At 38.7% G+C, this 17,172-nt stretch overlaps 1 protein-coding gene across 1 annotated transcript in view; it reads left to right on the forward strand.

Moving 5' to 3' along the window:
• Positions 1-17,172, forward strand: part of qsox2 (quiescin Q6 sulfhydryl oxidase 2) — a 28,177-nt gene that overhangs the window by 3,341 nt on the left and 7,664 nt on the right. Inside the window, exons 2-5 of the mRNA XM_039669090.2 lie at positions 7,158-7,258; positions 16,526-16,574; positions 16,684-16,789; positions 16,978-17,068. Coding sequence (XP_039525024.1) covers positions 7,158-7,258; positions 16,526-16,574; positions 16,684-16,789; positions 16,978-17,068 — 347 coding nt within the window. The remainder of the gene's footprint in view (positions 1-7,157; positions 7,259-16,525; positions 16,575-16,683; positions 16,790-16,977; positions 17,069-17,172) is intronic.

Raw genomic sequence — 17,172 nt, forward strand, 5'->3', positions numbered from 1 at the left:
TACTGTCAGTAGTACTATTAGTTACTACAGCCTTCAGTTTGCTAGCTAGCTATGCCTTCGTCATGGAAATTCCTAGGCCACTCAGTGTTTCCTCTACATTCATTCTCCCGTGGCGGGCCGCCACACTTAAAATCCTCCCGCCACGGCTGCAGCTTTTCAGTGACGTCCGACATTCTGCATAGTATGTTATTTTGTTAAGCCCCACTAAAGGCATAAAAAACTTTGTAAAGCACAATCAAGTTTTCACACTATATTCCAAGACTTCTAAAGTCATTCAATAGCATAATGTGTGGTAAAATTAATATTTTAGTCTCTAAGTTAAAGTTAACGGAAAGTCATCTCGCCTCAGTCATTCTCCATTCAGCAATCACACAGCGCGTCGCGTTCGGTTGCGACAGTAACACGACGACACTCTCTTCAAGATCAATGTTCCCGATATTATACTTTATTTTGTAGATAAAGCATAAAGGTCTATGATTTGCATAAAATGACTATCTTGCTGGAGTGGAGTTTATTGCCCTTTAGAATACACTAAGCATTAGTGCTGCACATATCGCAGTCGTAATAGCGAACTCAAACCTATGCAATTATATAACGCAAAATGCCGCGATTTTATATGAAATAAACAAATTAGGGCTATTAACGCAGCATCTCTTCTTTTTTGTCATCCTTTGACAAGTGTTACAAGATCCCCCTCTTATTGGTGCAAATGCCTTTTCGCATTTTGCACGACAAGAAGTGAAAAGCTGCCTTTGAGTGCCCTAGAACAGATGAGACTCGCATAATGCGCATGCACTGACCGCGTGCCAGAATAAACATTTCTCTTTCGAGCTTGAACGAACAATAGCACACACAATTATGCCAAAATGTCGTTTTGTCTAGTATCTTCATAACATAAGAAAAGTCTATGGATGAAAATAGTTGTGCTATGAGGCGCGTGTGAGATCCGCGTCTCGGCAACGGGTGCTCTTAAAGGGCCAGCAGCGAATAAAACGTTCTGTCAGTAAAGTTAAAAGAACAAAGGGAAATTAAAAAATTACTCACTGATCTTGACTAAAGAACTTTTGTAGCTTTAATAAGGATTATTCTATATATAATTTATGATTCATGCAGCGCAGACTGTTTGATAACTTTATTCAATTTCTGTACCTGTTAAGACAGGAAGGGCACAGGTAATTATGTTTTTTATTAGGCTATGGGTTTATGTGGGGATTGTTTGAAGTTCACTTAATTTAAAAGCTGTTATATATATATTTTAAGCCTAATAATTTTTTAAAAACTTGATAGCTTTCAATTGTAATGATGGAATCACTGTAATGTTGGTTTGATTGATGGTTTATTGATCATTATAGGTGTTATCAATCATTTATTGTTGTTGTTGTTGTTTTTAGTTTGAGTTGAGAAATAAACATTAATCTGTGTTTGCATTTTACTTTAGAACCAAGCAAGTTGGACTCATGAAACCATTTTATTATATCGGAGTCGCAAATCGCAATTGCAATATTGGCTCAATAATGGCAATATGACATTTTCCCCAAATCGTGCAGCCTTTCTAAGCATAGATTATAGATATCATCCCTTCACTATGTTCTTTTCAATGTGAAGCGTTGCGTGCTGTGACTTGGTGTTGCTTCAAGTGCATCATTCTCCACACGGGATGCGCATGATCGCTTATAATACTTTGGGGAGACAAGGGGGCGTGGCCTAAGGGAATAGCACTCGTGGGCCACGCCCCACCAACCCCAGCTTGAAAAAATCCTAGAGGAAACACTGCCACTACCTAGATGCGATCATGTACAGAACAGATTGGTGTCTTTATTCAAATTTCCTAAAATCCCATCCCAGAAGTAGTATCACTTAATATCATCGCTGGCAGCTTTCATGCGAGTGGGCGTGGTTTCAGCTTAGCCAGTGGACACGCCCCCAGCGTTTGAGAGCAGAGAATAATGCTCACTTTTTCAAGATTTCGATCACTTATTTTATATACCTGCCGGCTTTTTTAAAGGACAAGTTTGGTATTTTACAATTAAAGCCCTGTTTTAAGATCGTCCCTGATGAAATAGAATGGTTAAGATTGTTTTTTAGACAAATTCTCCTGTCACGAGAATTTTTGGATTCTGTGTTAGCACCCCACCCCCCACCTTTACAATTGTAGCATAGGTGCACTCGAACAATCATTCATAAAAACGCATAAAACTTTAGTTTACATAGACGTGTAACTCACCAAGTGGTCTGGGGTGTTCACTGATATGCTCACACAAAAATCGCTGCAAAAGATGCTTTCCAACAGGTTTTAGTTTTTGTCCGACTTCATTTTCTTCCTGTTTTCAGTCTAAGTCCACAGTAGTAAATTGTCGAGTTCACGTTCGCGATCATTGGTAACTAGATAACTGATGATCGCGCACGCAAACTCGATAATCGACTACTGTGGACTTCGACCAAAAACAGGAAGAAAATGGACTTGGACAAAAACTACGATAAAACCTGTTGGAAAGCATTTTTTGCAGCGATTTTTGTGTGAGCATATCAGTGAACACCCCAGACCACTCGGTGAGTTTCACGTCTTTGTAAACTAAAGTTTTATGCGTTTTAATGAATGATTGTTCGAGTGCACCTATGCTTTCATTATAAAGGTGGGAGGGTGCTAACACAAAATCCAAAAATTCTTGTGACAGGAGCATTTGTCTAAAAAACAATCTTAACTATTCTATTTCATCAGGGACGATCTTAAAACAGGGCTTTAATTGTAAAATACCGAACTTGTCCTTTAAATCATTCAATTACAATAGGTTCTTGGCATCCTAGCTTCATTCAGGTTCTTTGGACTTAAACTGAATGATTACCTTATTCTTGTACTAAGTTTTTATGTGTTGGTTTTTGTTGGTAAATATTTTAAGAATTAGTACTGTTGACTCACAAATGAATGTGTCATTATCATATCATATGGTATATATGTTCAGGAATGCCATGCCTTTTGTTTTTTGTTTTTTGGGGGGTTTTAGGCTTCCAGCTTTTCTTCTTCAGTGGACTGGAAAAAAAGGACTAGATGATTGTGGCCTTTGGATGACTAAAGTTGTGAGGACAAGTCTTCTGTTGAATGCTTTCAGTCTGCCTTTGTTGGCACAAGCTGTCGGCTGGGTGGCTCGCGAGTGGCCGCCTACCAGCTGTTACCTTCACAATGAGGGTCAGATGTCCCTATTGTGAGGACGCAACCCCACTGTGCATTCCCCCACACATCCTAAAACCCACAGTGTCCCACCCTCAGGTGAAGAATAGAGGGATAACGTGCCCCCGGCTGTCCCTCCACTCTCTCATCCAAACATTTTTAAATAAGCTGCTTTCATCACACCCCATCTGTTTCATTTTTCGGAGACTGGTTTTACAGCTGTTCACAGAGTTTGAGTTTACATTGAATACAAAACCTGGCTCCAGAAATTCTATATGCAGTGTATGAAATATTGCTTTGAGAGAGAAAAGACAATTTCGTCTCACAAAGTTTTAGTACATTTCTGATGTTAGATTTTAAAACCACGTTATTATGCATCAAATGATTTTAGGCTTCCAGCCAGAGTTCCTGTCCACTTAGGTTATCTGGCAGCTGTTCTGGGTGCCAATGCCGATAAGACATTTTAGCGTGGACGTCAGCATGTGTTATACAACACAAATGAAGTAATGGAACTAGGCTCAAGTCTCTACAAGTACTCATTTACCTCTTTTCATTGCGGCTGTATGCCTTTCTGTATGCGTTTTTTTTTTTTTTTTTTTTTTTGACATTTCATTCAATTATTGATATCATTTGGTGCTTTGTCACTTATATTTATTGCTCACACTTTATAGTATATCTTTAACTACTACATACTTGCATAAAACATTTTCATATTGTGTGCATGTTTTATTGCAAAACACTTGATGGTGGGATATGGTTGGGGGCATGTTTCATCGTATGGTTATGTTAAGGATGGGTTAAATCATAAGGGAAGGATCAACAGTGTAATTATAGATGTAATTACAGAATTTTATAGCTGTAATTATTTGCAGGTATTTTTTAAATATAAAGTAAAAAAAATGTATGTACACAATAAATGCATTGTATGAAATGGTTAATTTAAATGTTAATAAATATTAAAGACATTTAATATAAAATAGGAATATTTGATTTTGTTGATAGTTCACCCAAAAATGAGAATTCTCATTATTTACTTGCACTCATGTCTTTCCAGCCTCCTAAATCATTTGTTCATCTTCAAACACAATTGAAGATGCTTTTTAATGACAGAGTTTCTGTCCCTCCATTGAAAGATTCAGAAGGTGACCCTCCATTCAGAAGGTGAACTTTGTGATGAGTTTACAGTGAGGAAAATAAGTACACCCTGCTATTTTGCAAGTTCTCCCACTTAGAAATCATGGAGGGGTCTGAAATTGTCATTGTAGGTGCATCTCCACTGTGAGTGACATAATCTAAAAAAAAAAAAAAATCCAGAAATCAGAATTTATGATTTTTTAACTATTTATTTGTATGATACAGCTGCAAATAACTAAGTATTTGAACACCTGTCTATCAGCTAGAATTCTGACCCTCAAAGACCTGTTTGTCTGCCTTTAAAATGTCCACCTCCACTCCATTTATTATTCTAAATTAGATGCACCAGTTTGAGGTCATTAGCTGCATAAAGACACCTGTCCACCCCATACAATCAGTAAGAATCCAACTACTACAGGCGGGCATACACTGTGTGATGTCTGTGCGATTTCAGCAAGGTACCTACTCACACTCAACGAGTAAATCGCATGCGATGCAAAGCCAAAGTTCAGGATTTATGTGCTCACACTGTACGGTCCGATCGTCGAGCTGCGACTTCACTGCTCACACTATACATGTAATATCTGCGATAACGCCCTGGGTTGCGCCTTTAGACGTGTATCCAGAGATATTGTCAAAACAAGCATCTGCTATCCATATCAACATGATTTAGCATTTTCAGTTTATGCATTTAATTATTATAAGTATAATTGTATTATAATTATTCGGGGAGGCCTATAGGCTAATTTTATTATTAAATTGATCCGCTATTGTAATTAATTTGCTGCGCAATATTTTCACAGCACATAACCAACGTGCTGTGAGGATAATAAAATATTACATAATCTTACTCCTCATTAAAAATTGTCTAAAACATTTAGGTCGATTACAATGAATTATAGGCATATAAAATTGCTATTAACAGTCTATAATATGTCCAAACATTGCCATAATTATCATCAATGAAAATTAAAAACAGGTTTATTTCAAAAACATTGTTTAACAAATTAATAAAGGAGGTGTTACATCGCAGGTGGCTTGGAAGACGTGGGTAATATTATCTATTTTGCAACACGAACTGGAGGTAAGCAACAGTAATTTGTAGCTAGTTTGAACTACAGAACAAGCTCTCCCTCTTTTCGTTTTTATTTTAATTTTATTTTTGATGCAGATGAAATGGTTAAACTTCTGTTTTCGCGCAGGTGCAGTGAGGGAAAAAACACTGAGTTTAGGGCAATCGGTTTGTACCGTTGCTTCAACTGTGCGATATAGTCACGAGGAGCGACCAAAATTTCTGACATGCCAGAAATTCATCCGATTGTCGATCGTGAGAGGTTAATCGCCTCTCGTTTCTCCCTGTGCACGACAAACGACGCACGACAAAGCTGAAAATCGGTCTGACACGAAAAAGAGTCGCACAAGTCAGAATTCGGCTCAAAATCGGACGAAAATCGCACAGTGTATGCCCGCCTTTACATGCCAAGCAGCTTGGTAAAAAAAAAAAGACCCACTGTTGGAGCAATCATTAGAAAATGGAAGAAGCTACATGACTGTCAATCTCCCTCGGGCTGGGGCTCCATGCAAGATCTCACCTCGTGGGGTGTCCATGATCCTAAGAAAGGTGAAAAATCAGCCCAGAACTACACGGGAGGAGCTGGTCAATGACCTGAAAAGAGCTGGGACCACCGTTTCCAAGGTTACTGTTGGTAATACACTAAGACGTCATGGTTTGAAATCATGCATGGCACGGAAGGTTCCCCTGCTTAAACCAGCACATGTCAAGGCCCATCTTAAATTTGCCAATGACCATTTGGATGATCCAGAGGAGTCATGGGAGAAAGTCTTGTTGGTCTTAACAAACTTTTTGGTCATAATTCCACTAACCATGTTTGGAGGAAGAAGAATGATGAGTACCATCCCAAGAACACCATCCCTACTGTGAAGCATGCTTTGGTGGTGTTTTTCTGCACAGGAGAGGATGACGGGGACCATGTATTGCGAGATTTTGGGGAACAACTTTCTTCCCTCAGTTAGAGCATTGAAGATGGGTCAAGGCTGTGTCTTCCAACATGACAATGACCCGAAGCACACAGCCAGGATAACCAAGGAGTGGCTCTGTACGAAGCATATCAAGGTTGTGGCCTAGCCAGTCTCCAGACGTAAACCCAGTAGAGAATCTTTAGAGGGAGCTCAAACTCTGTGTTTCTCAGCGACAGCCCAGAAACCTGACTGATCTAGAGAAGATCTGAGTGGAGGAGTGGGCCAAAATGCCCTCCTGCAGTGTGTGCAAACCTGGTGAAAAACTACAGGAAACGTTTGACCTCTGTAATTGCAAATAAACGCTATTGTACCAAATATTAACATTAATTTGCTCAGGTTTTAAAATACTTATTTGCAGCTGTATCATACAAATAAATAGTTAAAATAATCATACATTGTTATTTCTGGATTATTTTTTTTTTATTTTTTTTTAGATTATGTCTCTCACAGTGGGCATGCACCTACGATTAAAATTTCAGACCCCTCCATGATTTCTAAGTGGGAGAACTTGCAAAATAGCCGGGTGTTCAAATACTTTTTCCTCACTGTATGTGAATAAAAGTGAATAAATTAATTTTGTTAATCTTATAAAGTGATTGGGTATCTTTAGAAGATTTGGATTAAACCTCTCTTATTGTATGGATTACTTTTATGATCTCTTTATGAACTTGTTGTCAGTTTTGGTGGAGGGACAGTCTTATGGGTTTGGAACAACATGAGGGCGAGTTAGTAATTGATGACTAAATGTTTGGGTTAACTAGACATTTAAGTGTAGATATGTTTTTGAAATATGTGACATGTCTCTCTATTCTCATAGACTGGGCGCAGGCCATTCGTATTGGAGTTCTGGATTGTGCTCATGAGAAGAACTTCGACATCTGTAAGGAGTTCGGAATCCACTTCTACCCCACCTTCAGAGTATGTTTGTGTTTGCTATTTATTCGTTCAACAGATTAAACCTACAATAAATCTGAGCCTTAACTAGGGGCTTGGGATCTTGCTAAAATAATTGTAAAGGCCCTCTGAAATCAAATAGTTTGCCAAATTCATCCATAGACATTATTTTATTGGGCTCTTTCTGCCCTGTAACAAAAGACTGCATGATCTGTAGAGAAAAATAAATGTCGAGGTTATTTTCAGATAGTAAATTACACATGGTCTCTTTTGTCTGCTGTGCTGCCGCGGCATTCGCTGTTGCATTTGCTTTGGTGTTTCCTGTAGAGACAGTCCTGCAATTTTGTTATCAGCGTTTAACACACTTACAAACAGCAATATTGTCCCATCTGTGTGATTGCTTTCAGCAAATGTTAACCACTTATACCCCTTTTCCACCAAAAAAGAACTGGTTCGGAACTGGTGCTGGTTCAAAGTTGGTTCGGAGTTGGTTCAACTTGCAAACCTTTTCAGAACCTTTTTGTTTTTCCACTGACTAGAATGTCCAGGCAGGGAACGATGTTGTTACATCACTGTGTACGTCGTCATACATCTTAGCTAGAAACGCTTGCAAGTACAACATTACTTTGGGATTATCTCTAACTCACGTACCAAGAAGGCTTTAAAAACAATTGAAATATGTAAGTCTTTTAATCTTTTCTTTTGATATGTAATCTTTTCTGATACGTTATGTACCCGTCTTGTGTCTTTTTTTCTTTCCATTTATTTATTCTATATTGTGACTGTTTTCTTCTCTGCTTATAATGTTTTCAATAAAAAAAATAGAAATGCTTGCGCCAACTTCAAGCATAACAATTACAAAGGCGGACTCCATCGTGTTTCTGCAAATGTTTCTCGGCTTTGCGATCCTATATTATAGATTTTTAGAACACATCTAAACCCGCCCCTAGCCCCCGATGTAAACATGACATGGTAAAAGAGTGGTTCTAATCCAGCGAGAGTTGGTGCCGCTTTGGAACCAGTTTTCCTGGCCGAGAACCGGTTCTTTGGCTGTCGAAACGCAAAGAACTGGTTCGCGCACAGGCACCGGCTCTGAACCGGCTCTCAAAATGCTTTGGTGGAAAAGGGGTATTAGTAAACCATATTTGGCAATTGTTACCATCCCCCTTTTGATGCATGACCCATCTCTTGCATCAATTTAAATTCATTTGTTGTGCCATCAACACTGACTGACCCAAGGGTTTTTGGACGTTCGGTTGAATAAAATGAACAGCAAGACAACTAGAAGTGAATGTGCTTTCCATGAAAAATGAATCGCACGCAGTAAACAAATCCTAACAAAAACAAACAAACAAACGTTGCAATGAACTTACTTTGTTTTAAATATATCGCACACAGTAAAAAAAAAACCTTAACAAAAAAAAACAAACTTTGCAATTAACTTTGCAATTTAAACGTGCAAACTGTGTGGCGGTGTGGTGTGACGTACATGCTCGGGCAGATTCGCTGTTACAAAAGAAGCTGTGCATACAGCCAAGTGCAATTGCTGTCATTCTACTGCAGCTTTAAATTTACAACATCAACAAAGCTAAAAATTAATTTTCCATAATTACCTTCTTGATTCTCACAGTTTTTTTGGGGTAAATTAAATATTTAGAGCACAGACCTCTCCTGAATCATCTCCAACAGTAGCAGCCTTCGAAGCACCTACGTTTCCCTCGTAAACTGATATTAGTATTGGAACATTCTCTATGATAAAAAATGTTTGTAAAAAATTATAGATTTCTAATGACGGTGTTCAATTATAACCGTCGTTCTCACAGTTATATAATAACAGTCACAGCACTAGTCTCAACAAATAATACCAATCACCTCATGGTCTCAGGTGGCTCTTGAAAGCCTGTTCCCATTAGCTCTTAATCTATAATTTTCTTCTCTTCAGGGTGTTATTCCCTGGGATAGTTGCAGATACTTGTTAGAATGAAAAACAAGCCATACTATGAATGCGGTTTCTAATGAGTGGTATAGAGGAACTCACGTTTCTGGGTCAGACTGCCGTAACTCCTCACAGCTTCATCCCCCCCTGCATGTAAGGATGCTGTTGGCCTCGCAGGCATCCGTCCACTCTCATAGCCATCTTACATAACACACCTCCCATCAGGAGATGCCCAGTGTCGGTGTGACCTTGTGACCCCCTGTCTTAGGTATGAAGTACTCAGACCGACCCGTCTGGCACCAACAACCATGCCAAGCTCAAAATTGATTAAATCACCCTTCTTTCCCATTCTGACATTCAGTTTGGAGTTCGGGAGATTGTCTTGACCAGGACCACACCCCTAAATGCATTGAAGCAACTGCCATGTGATTGGTTGATTTGGTAATTGCATTAATGAGAAATTGAACAGATGTTCCTAATAATCCTTTAGGTGAGTGTATATAGTAGTTTAATGTAGTACTTACACTAAAACTCTGAAAACTTAGATTTTTATTTTGGGAGACTATCCACGATACATATTGTTGCAGTTTTGTATTGCGATATATTGTAGCACAATATATTGTTACACCACTAATCAACACTAATTATACAGTACACATCTAACATCCAGAAGCCGGGCTGAATAAGCAGGCACTGTTGCTGTACTCCCAGCATATCTGGACCCTCAGTCACTCACTTCTCGGTCACTCAGTCTACAATCATAAACACCAGGATATATGCATTCGTTTTTTTATAAAACTATAATTTCCAATTCCTTTTGTAATAAATGAAAATGGATGGTTAATCCATTAATTTCACTACCCCCATTATACTGTAGACCCTTTAGGCTCAAAACACAATGGTTTTCAAACTAAAACTAAACCTAATTTCAATCATTATTTCACCACTATATTTCTTCTCATCTTTCACTATTTCCCTACATGCCAGTTCCTTCTGCATCCTTTTCTTTCTTTTCTCTCTGCCGCATCTAACCAGTACATGATTGTTTGCTTACAATCCATACACGTCTCGCACAACAACCTTTTTGTTTTTTCACTTCCTTCTTCCACCAAGTCTCTCACCTGTCATAGTCAAAGAAATGGACTCAGCGACCCCATTAATTTTGACAGAGAAAATTGAAACCCGTTAAAAGCTGATAGCCAGGCCTACTGCGCAAGTTCAAACTGAGCCTGTCACGTGAGCAACCTGTATGTCTTCTAGTAGCTGCTCCAAGTGAAATCTGAATGATTCACATCCGAATCTCACAGAGATGGAGAGAGTGAGTATTAGCTCTCTATGAGCTAGCAGCAGGATAAACTTTATGACTCTCTATGGGCTTCTCACTCTTCTAACTTTATCGGACTTTAAGCCTCCATGTCCCCCTGATTGCCTGTGAGGTTCTCCTCCTGTCTATACGGAAATTTCTCTACTGTGCAACGAAGAGTCGATTCGTTATGACTCAATCGTTAGCCTATTTTTTATAAAAACTGCTTCTACAGGGCCATAACGTAAGATACAAGGTAATGGAGCCTTTTATACATTGTCATGTTTCTTTAGAAATAATGGACAAATGGAGTCTTTGGACTCCTCAGATGTAAAGTTATTCTCTGTCAAAGTGGCGCCAAAATGAATGGGATTTCATGGAATGCTAACAGCAGTTCTGCTCCAATGGCAGTTGATGGATTAACTCCTTGGTCATAGTGACAAAATGGGTAATTTATATAGAAGAAATGTGAAATTATTTTTGAATTTGGAGCTTTCTAGACTGAGAAAAGCCAGAAAATGTATTTCTGGCTTATGTGGATGAAAGACAACAACTCCCAGAATGCACACTGCTTCGCTGCCCTAGGAGGCCACGCCTACCGGTAACACAGCGCAGTAGTTAAACAACAAGTCTAGGCTACTAGAGAGTCTCCGTGATGAGTCTGCCCGAAAATGTGTTTCTAGATCGGTCTAGATGTCCGGGATTCGGCTTTTGCGCTTTACAGTCGCTATTCATGATGTTTACTGTGGCGAGCAGGACGAGTGAGGACGGTGCGAGGCCGGTGGCATGATTACCGATGAGCGACACCTGTGAGACACACCAGTCTCGTATCCCTCACAGAGGAGCGGGAATTTTCTTAGCAATGTTAAAACGCACATCAAATGATCACTTGTTTAGCGTTCATGTAAACACCAATGATTTACCATTTGGAATGAATTCAGTTAGATTGAAACAAAAGCTGTGCATGTAAACAATGAATGATGACTGCCGAAAGCAAATGCTGAATCCTCCGAATGTCCGGCTGAATGTCCGGGAAAAAGAGGATGGTAACCCCTACTACTCAGCTTTCTCCACAAAACAAGAGCCTGCTAGCTTAGGTTCCAAAAAAAGATGGCTGACACTGTGTAAATTCTGTGAGTGAGATCCCACCATCTATGGGTGTGTTGAAAACATGTGGAACAGCCCCTACTGACTGTAGTCTTTAGCCTCTGGCCAAAAAATATTTTTTTCCAGACAAAAAATTAATAAATCTCTCGTCTCAGGGGGATATGAGGGTGGGAGATCATGGTAATTCAAAAATACTACAGGTTTTCTAATACAAAGCTTAATGCTAGATCCTGAAGTATCCCTTTAAAGAATATGTGCTGTTTTACTGATTCTTCAGTACCCTTGTTTTCATAACATTCATTTTAACACTAGTGCTGGGCCGCTATCGGCGTTAACGCAGTGAGACTCTTATCGGGCGATAAAAAAAAAATATCACCATTAATCAAAGTTAGGTTGGGATCATAAACAGCTTTTTCGAATATTGTTATATTTTGGAGCAAAAAAATGCGCAGTGGCATAATCACACGAATAGTTTACATTGATTGAAACGAATTTGTTTAAAAAGGAGGCTATTGCAGTAACAAGGCAGGTTCACATAAAATCATTATGACATATGATGACATTATTTTTTGATCTAACGAGCATTGGCGATGCAAAAACAGACTGTCCTGCGTGCGTATTGTTTTTTTCTTCCAGTTAGCCTACTATGTTAAAAAAAAAACAAAAAAAACGACAAAAACATGTTACTTGTTCAATTAATAAAAAGTTTGTTTGACAAATCGCTAAAGATGAAATTGGCCTCCCTTTCTGTCATTGCGGTTTTTTTTGTTTGTTTTTTTTTTTTTTTACGATATTTGACTTTTGCTCCTCGATTGTCGAATGGCATTTTTTGGCAGAAATGCACATCCCTACACGAGGCAAACTATTCTCAAAGACTTACTTTTAGTCATTATTTTGGTAGCACACATATTCTGAATGCCTTCGGGAGAATTCAAATGAGCCATTTTAATCTAGATTAATCTAGATTTAAAAAAAAATAATCCATGCCCACCTCTATTTAACACTTATTTATTTATTTGTTTTTTTTTTTATTATAACTACTTCACACCATATTCCTCTATCAAATGGTGAGTCTGAGATCCAAAAAAATAATATATATATTATTAGTATTGTCTCAGTCCCACTTAGCTCTACTGTTTTGGAGAAACCAAAATATCATATTACAATCCCCTATTTCACACAGACAGCCGTATCAATCCGTATCATATAAATTTAAGTTCTCTAGACTGTCATGCATCCAGGGCCTGAAATTAACTTTTTTGGCCACCGGCCACTGTGGCAGGTGGATCTAAAAATTCACCTGCCACAGAGAATTTTTACCAGCCACTTTTTTTTGCCTCATATTTTGCCTCAGCCAAAAAAATGGCTGGTAAAAAGAACAATATTGTGAAATTCCTGGGTTTTTTTCACCTTTATATAGGCTAAAGGTGAAAAAAAGGGGAATTTCACAATATTGTTCTTTCACTTGTAAGAATACACATTTAAGTGCTGTCAAATAATAATAATAACTCTAAGAACATACTTTTTTTTAAATCTTTTTATTCATTGATTTTAGTATGTACTCAACAGATAGACCTACCGCAGCTCGTATGTAAACAAATCACACGCGGCTGTGTTGATGGCTGATTTAGTCACGTAGACGGATCCTGACAGCTTTTAGTTGCAGCATTCAGGAACTATGAACTAAATTAATAGTGTTATTACTGGTAAAGTTACCGGGTATCGAATATTTTCTCACTGGTTCCCAACTCCCAACATGCACAGTTGCACACGCACACACATCTGTGCAACTGTCATTGTACTGAAGGCTACAGTACATCAGCGTTACATTATCTCATCCCATCTCACCAACAGGTTAATACTCGCACATCCAAACGTAGTCAGAAAAGGGCCTTTCTGATCGCATGAACGTTACGAAACAGTCGCTGTCATAAATCAGCCGCTCACGAACCTTGCCACTGCCGCCAATATTGTCCACTTTGTATTAAAATGTCTACTTTTACTTTCTCATCCTCATCTTTTTGTTGGTTGTTTGTTTCAGCGGGCCTCTTTACCCCAGTAATGTGCCGCCACATTTTAGCTAAAGTCAAACGCAGTGGCGGACTTAGTTGAAATGTAAAAATCCTAATGAATCACTCAATTCTCATTGGCTACCTGCCAATGTGGCAGGTAGATTGACAGTGTTACCCGCCAATAGAAAAATTCACCCGCATTTGGCAGGTGGTCGGGTGTTAATTTCAGGCCCTGCATGCATCCATTTACTGGATGAAGAAGTAAAAACTTTTATCTGCCTCTTTAAACCAACAATCCATTGTCCATGTTGCTTACATTGAACACAGGCACAAAAACTTTTGTTTCTCACTGCCCTGTTCTGATTTATCTCATGTTCCCTCCCTGGGAAAATCATGATGTTTGATTAACTTCTCTATATCCTGCATACAATTCTGTCCGTAATTCTTTCATTTGACAGGAAACCGGTGTATCTAATTTGTCAAGCTTGGTATTCTTCCCCATACTGGCTGTTTTCTGTTTCTTTGGATATACCATTTAACACGAGTCTAATAATCTGTCGGACGTCTCCAACAGATCTGATTTCTTAAACCAAGATCAGTTAAGGGTGCACTCTCTAGTGCTTTATCTATCTGCTTGAAATCTCTTGATCCGGCTGCCCGATCTCAATTAATTCCAGATTAGAGTCCACCTGAAATCTCTTGACCTGTTGCCAGATCTCATTTAATTCTGTACTGTAATCTGCCTGAAATCTCTTGATCTGGCCTCAGATCTCAATTCCAGATTTTCACGAGTACTCAGTGCCCGCTTGAAATCTCTTGGCCTGCTCTCAGGTCTCAATTAATTTCAGACAAATCTTGTACTCGCAACACAAATAGACTCAGCTACTAAAGGTTCACTCACTTTTATACCAAAACAAAATAATTTGACACTTCTCTTACCAGAGAGATGGTTTGTCAAGGGTTCATTCTCTTTTACCAATTCCAGTGGAGTTCACCTGGCCCTGATAGCGGTCGGCCCCTCTCTCTCAAGTTTACAAGGTAGAGCTGGAACTGCTCAGTCAGTTCAGGTGGCCAAACACCATCCGCTCTCAGGTCCAAAAGGCACATCCAAGGAATCCCGCTCTTCAGACACCAAATTGTTGTGGCAAAAATTCTATTAAAGATCATCAGTGCGTAAGAGACAACTCTGAATCAAATTATTAAAAGTAGTATTTATTCTTGCAAGAATAGGCCCAGTCTGTGGAGTGAATGAGACACAGACAGGAAGAAATGGGCAATCTTTTCTACTCTCCGAGGTCCTTTTCCCTCAAATTTCCACAACTCTGCATTCTCGTTTTCTACTATTGTTAAAATAATCTCGTCGTCTGTAGCTCTTAGAGAGGGAGCAAGAGAAGCAACGCACACGAAGCTGAAAGAGCTTGAATGAAGCACTTTGTATAAGCACTAATATAAAAATATTACAGATACAGCTCCTAAAGATCATTACCATGAACTACCATGCGGGTGGAACCAAGGTCCGCCATTTGAATAACACTGTTGTAGACGATACTACACACACCTTGTCCTAACAAAGCTTGTTTTTTTTTTATTTTGTCATTATGGGTAGTTCCACCCTTATGCAAAACTCACTTTTGCCATACATAGCTATACATTCAACATAAGCATCTCATACATTAAGGATGTTACAATAGACCCTTTTACAGTTGGTAAACATGGTGATGTTTTTTTTGTGGGCGGAGCTTAGGTGGAGGCAGAAAGATCCGTCTGGCCGCTTCACTAACGCTAGTTAGCAAGGATTGTTAGCTTGTTTTTTAACAATGACTGGAGAAAATCCGATATTATCTTAATGTGTAAGGTCACTCTGTGTCCAGGACCGCGATTGTTATTTCCAAAAGTTATTTTTAACGGACGGAACCAGATTGGCCGACCCGTAGCCGCCTACACACTCACTCAATGCATTGACGATCTGACAGGATTAACGTACGTTACCTCGGTTGAGTGGCCTGACTTCTACACCTACCTTATGGAGAAACCGATCGTAAAGAGAAACTGAGGGCATATAAATCTTTAGATGCCTATATGGTCCTGTGCAAGACTTGTGTGTATGATCTGCAGTTCTGCCGAGCCAGCGCAGAGACCACAACAATATAAAGAGTGACATTACAGTGCGATTTTAATGATGTGAAAATTTTCTAGAAATAAAAGTTCCAGATACAGCATATTCATTTTTCATCAATTCTTGCACCAAACAACACAACAAGATGACATTTAATAATAGTAACAATTATTTAAGCTCCTTATTATGTAGCCGAATCTGTGCTGTTTTGCATTGACCGCCTCCAGTTTTCACTTTGTTTTGCGCCGTGACGTAACTGTGACGTGGGCGCAAAAGGGGTCTATAGTCTCCTATTCAACTAGTTTTCTAACAAAATACTAATAAATTAGAGAGGGTGCTTCAATTGTTTGAATTTTTTTATTATTTATATTTTATTTGAAATGAGATGGTCATTTTATTCACATGCTGTCAGACATTTAGCAGAGTAGAAAACCTTTTAGAACTGTTGCATCTTTACATTTGTTTATTGGATGCAGCATGTTTCTTATACTGTTTATTTATTGTCTTGTCGCAATCTCAGCGTTTTAAAATGCCAAGTTAACTTGATGAAACAATATTACTGCCTTCTGTTCTATTTTGTTGTGCTATTTTCTAGCTGTTTTTGAACACTATACCATGTCTTATCTATGTCTGATCGAGGTCAGGTAAACCTGAAACCAGGGTAACCATACTGTAGACAAATGTATTATTACACCCTGACCCTTATCAAATTTCCAAATTTCCTGGAAACATGCCTGGTTTTGAAATGGGCACACATAGGACTTGTTGTTTTTGTACTTTTCATTTAGGAGTAATGTCTTTTTCTTTTTTTTTTTAGTATTTTAAGGCACATGATACCACAAATGATTTGGGGAAGACATATCGAGGTGGGTTTCAAAATTTTTGCTCTGATTAGAATTGAAATTGTTTCAGTGATTTATTATTATTGTGGATGTAACTTGTATTTCTGATTTTGTTTTATTTGTGTACTGTTAGGGGCTGACAGAGAGCTACAGACAGTTAGGCAGTTGATGGTGAACTTCCTCCAAAACCACACTAGACAAAACTGGCCTGTGGGCTGCCCTCCCCTTGACCCTGTCAGGTGGCCAAATCTACAACGTTACCTCCTATTTTTTTTTTTTTTAAATGTTCAATTCCATCTGTTTAATATTTAACATGTTCTTACTCCTGATTTAAGAGGGACATTTAGAGATGTTTGTTTAGTTTCTAGACATAAATGGAATGTGTCTCAATTTCCTATTGAAAAACTGAGTTTGTTATCTGTTGCAGGTCTGAGGACATCCTGTCCTTAAAGGAGAAGAAAACGGAGCTCTATACTGCAGTTATAGTTGAGGACGTAGACTCTTATATAGGGAGAGAGGTATGAAAAACATAAGCAGTATAAGATCAGATGTCATCATTTACTCACCCATATGTCATTCCATAGCAATGTAATTGTTATTTTATTGTAGCAGGCATTCATAC

The sequence above is a fragment of the Pimephales promelas genome, chromosome 4 (assembly GCF_988280905.1).
Source record: "Pimephales promelas chromosome 4, fPimPro1.hap1.1, whole genome shotgun sequence".
NCBI classification, from domain to species: Eukaryota; Metazoa; Chordata; class Actinopteri; order Cypriniformes; family Leuciscidae; genus Pimephales; species Pimephales promelas.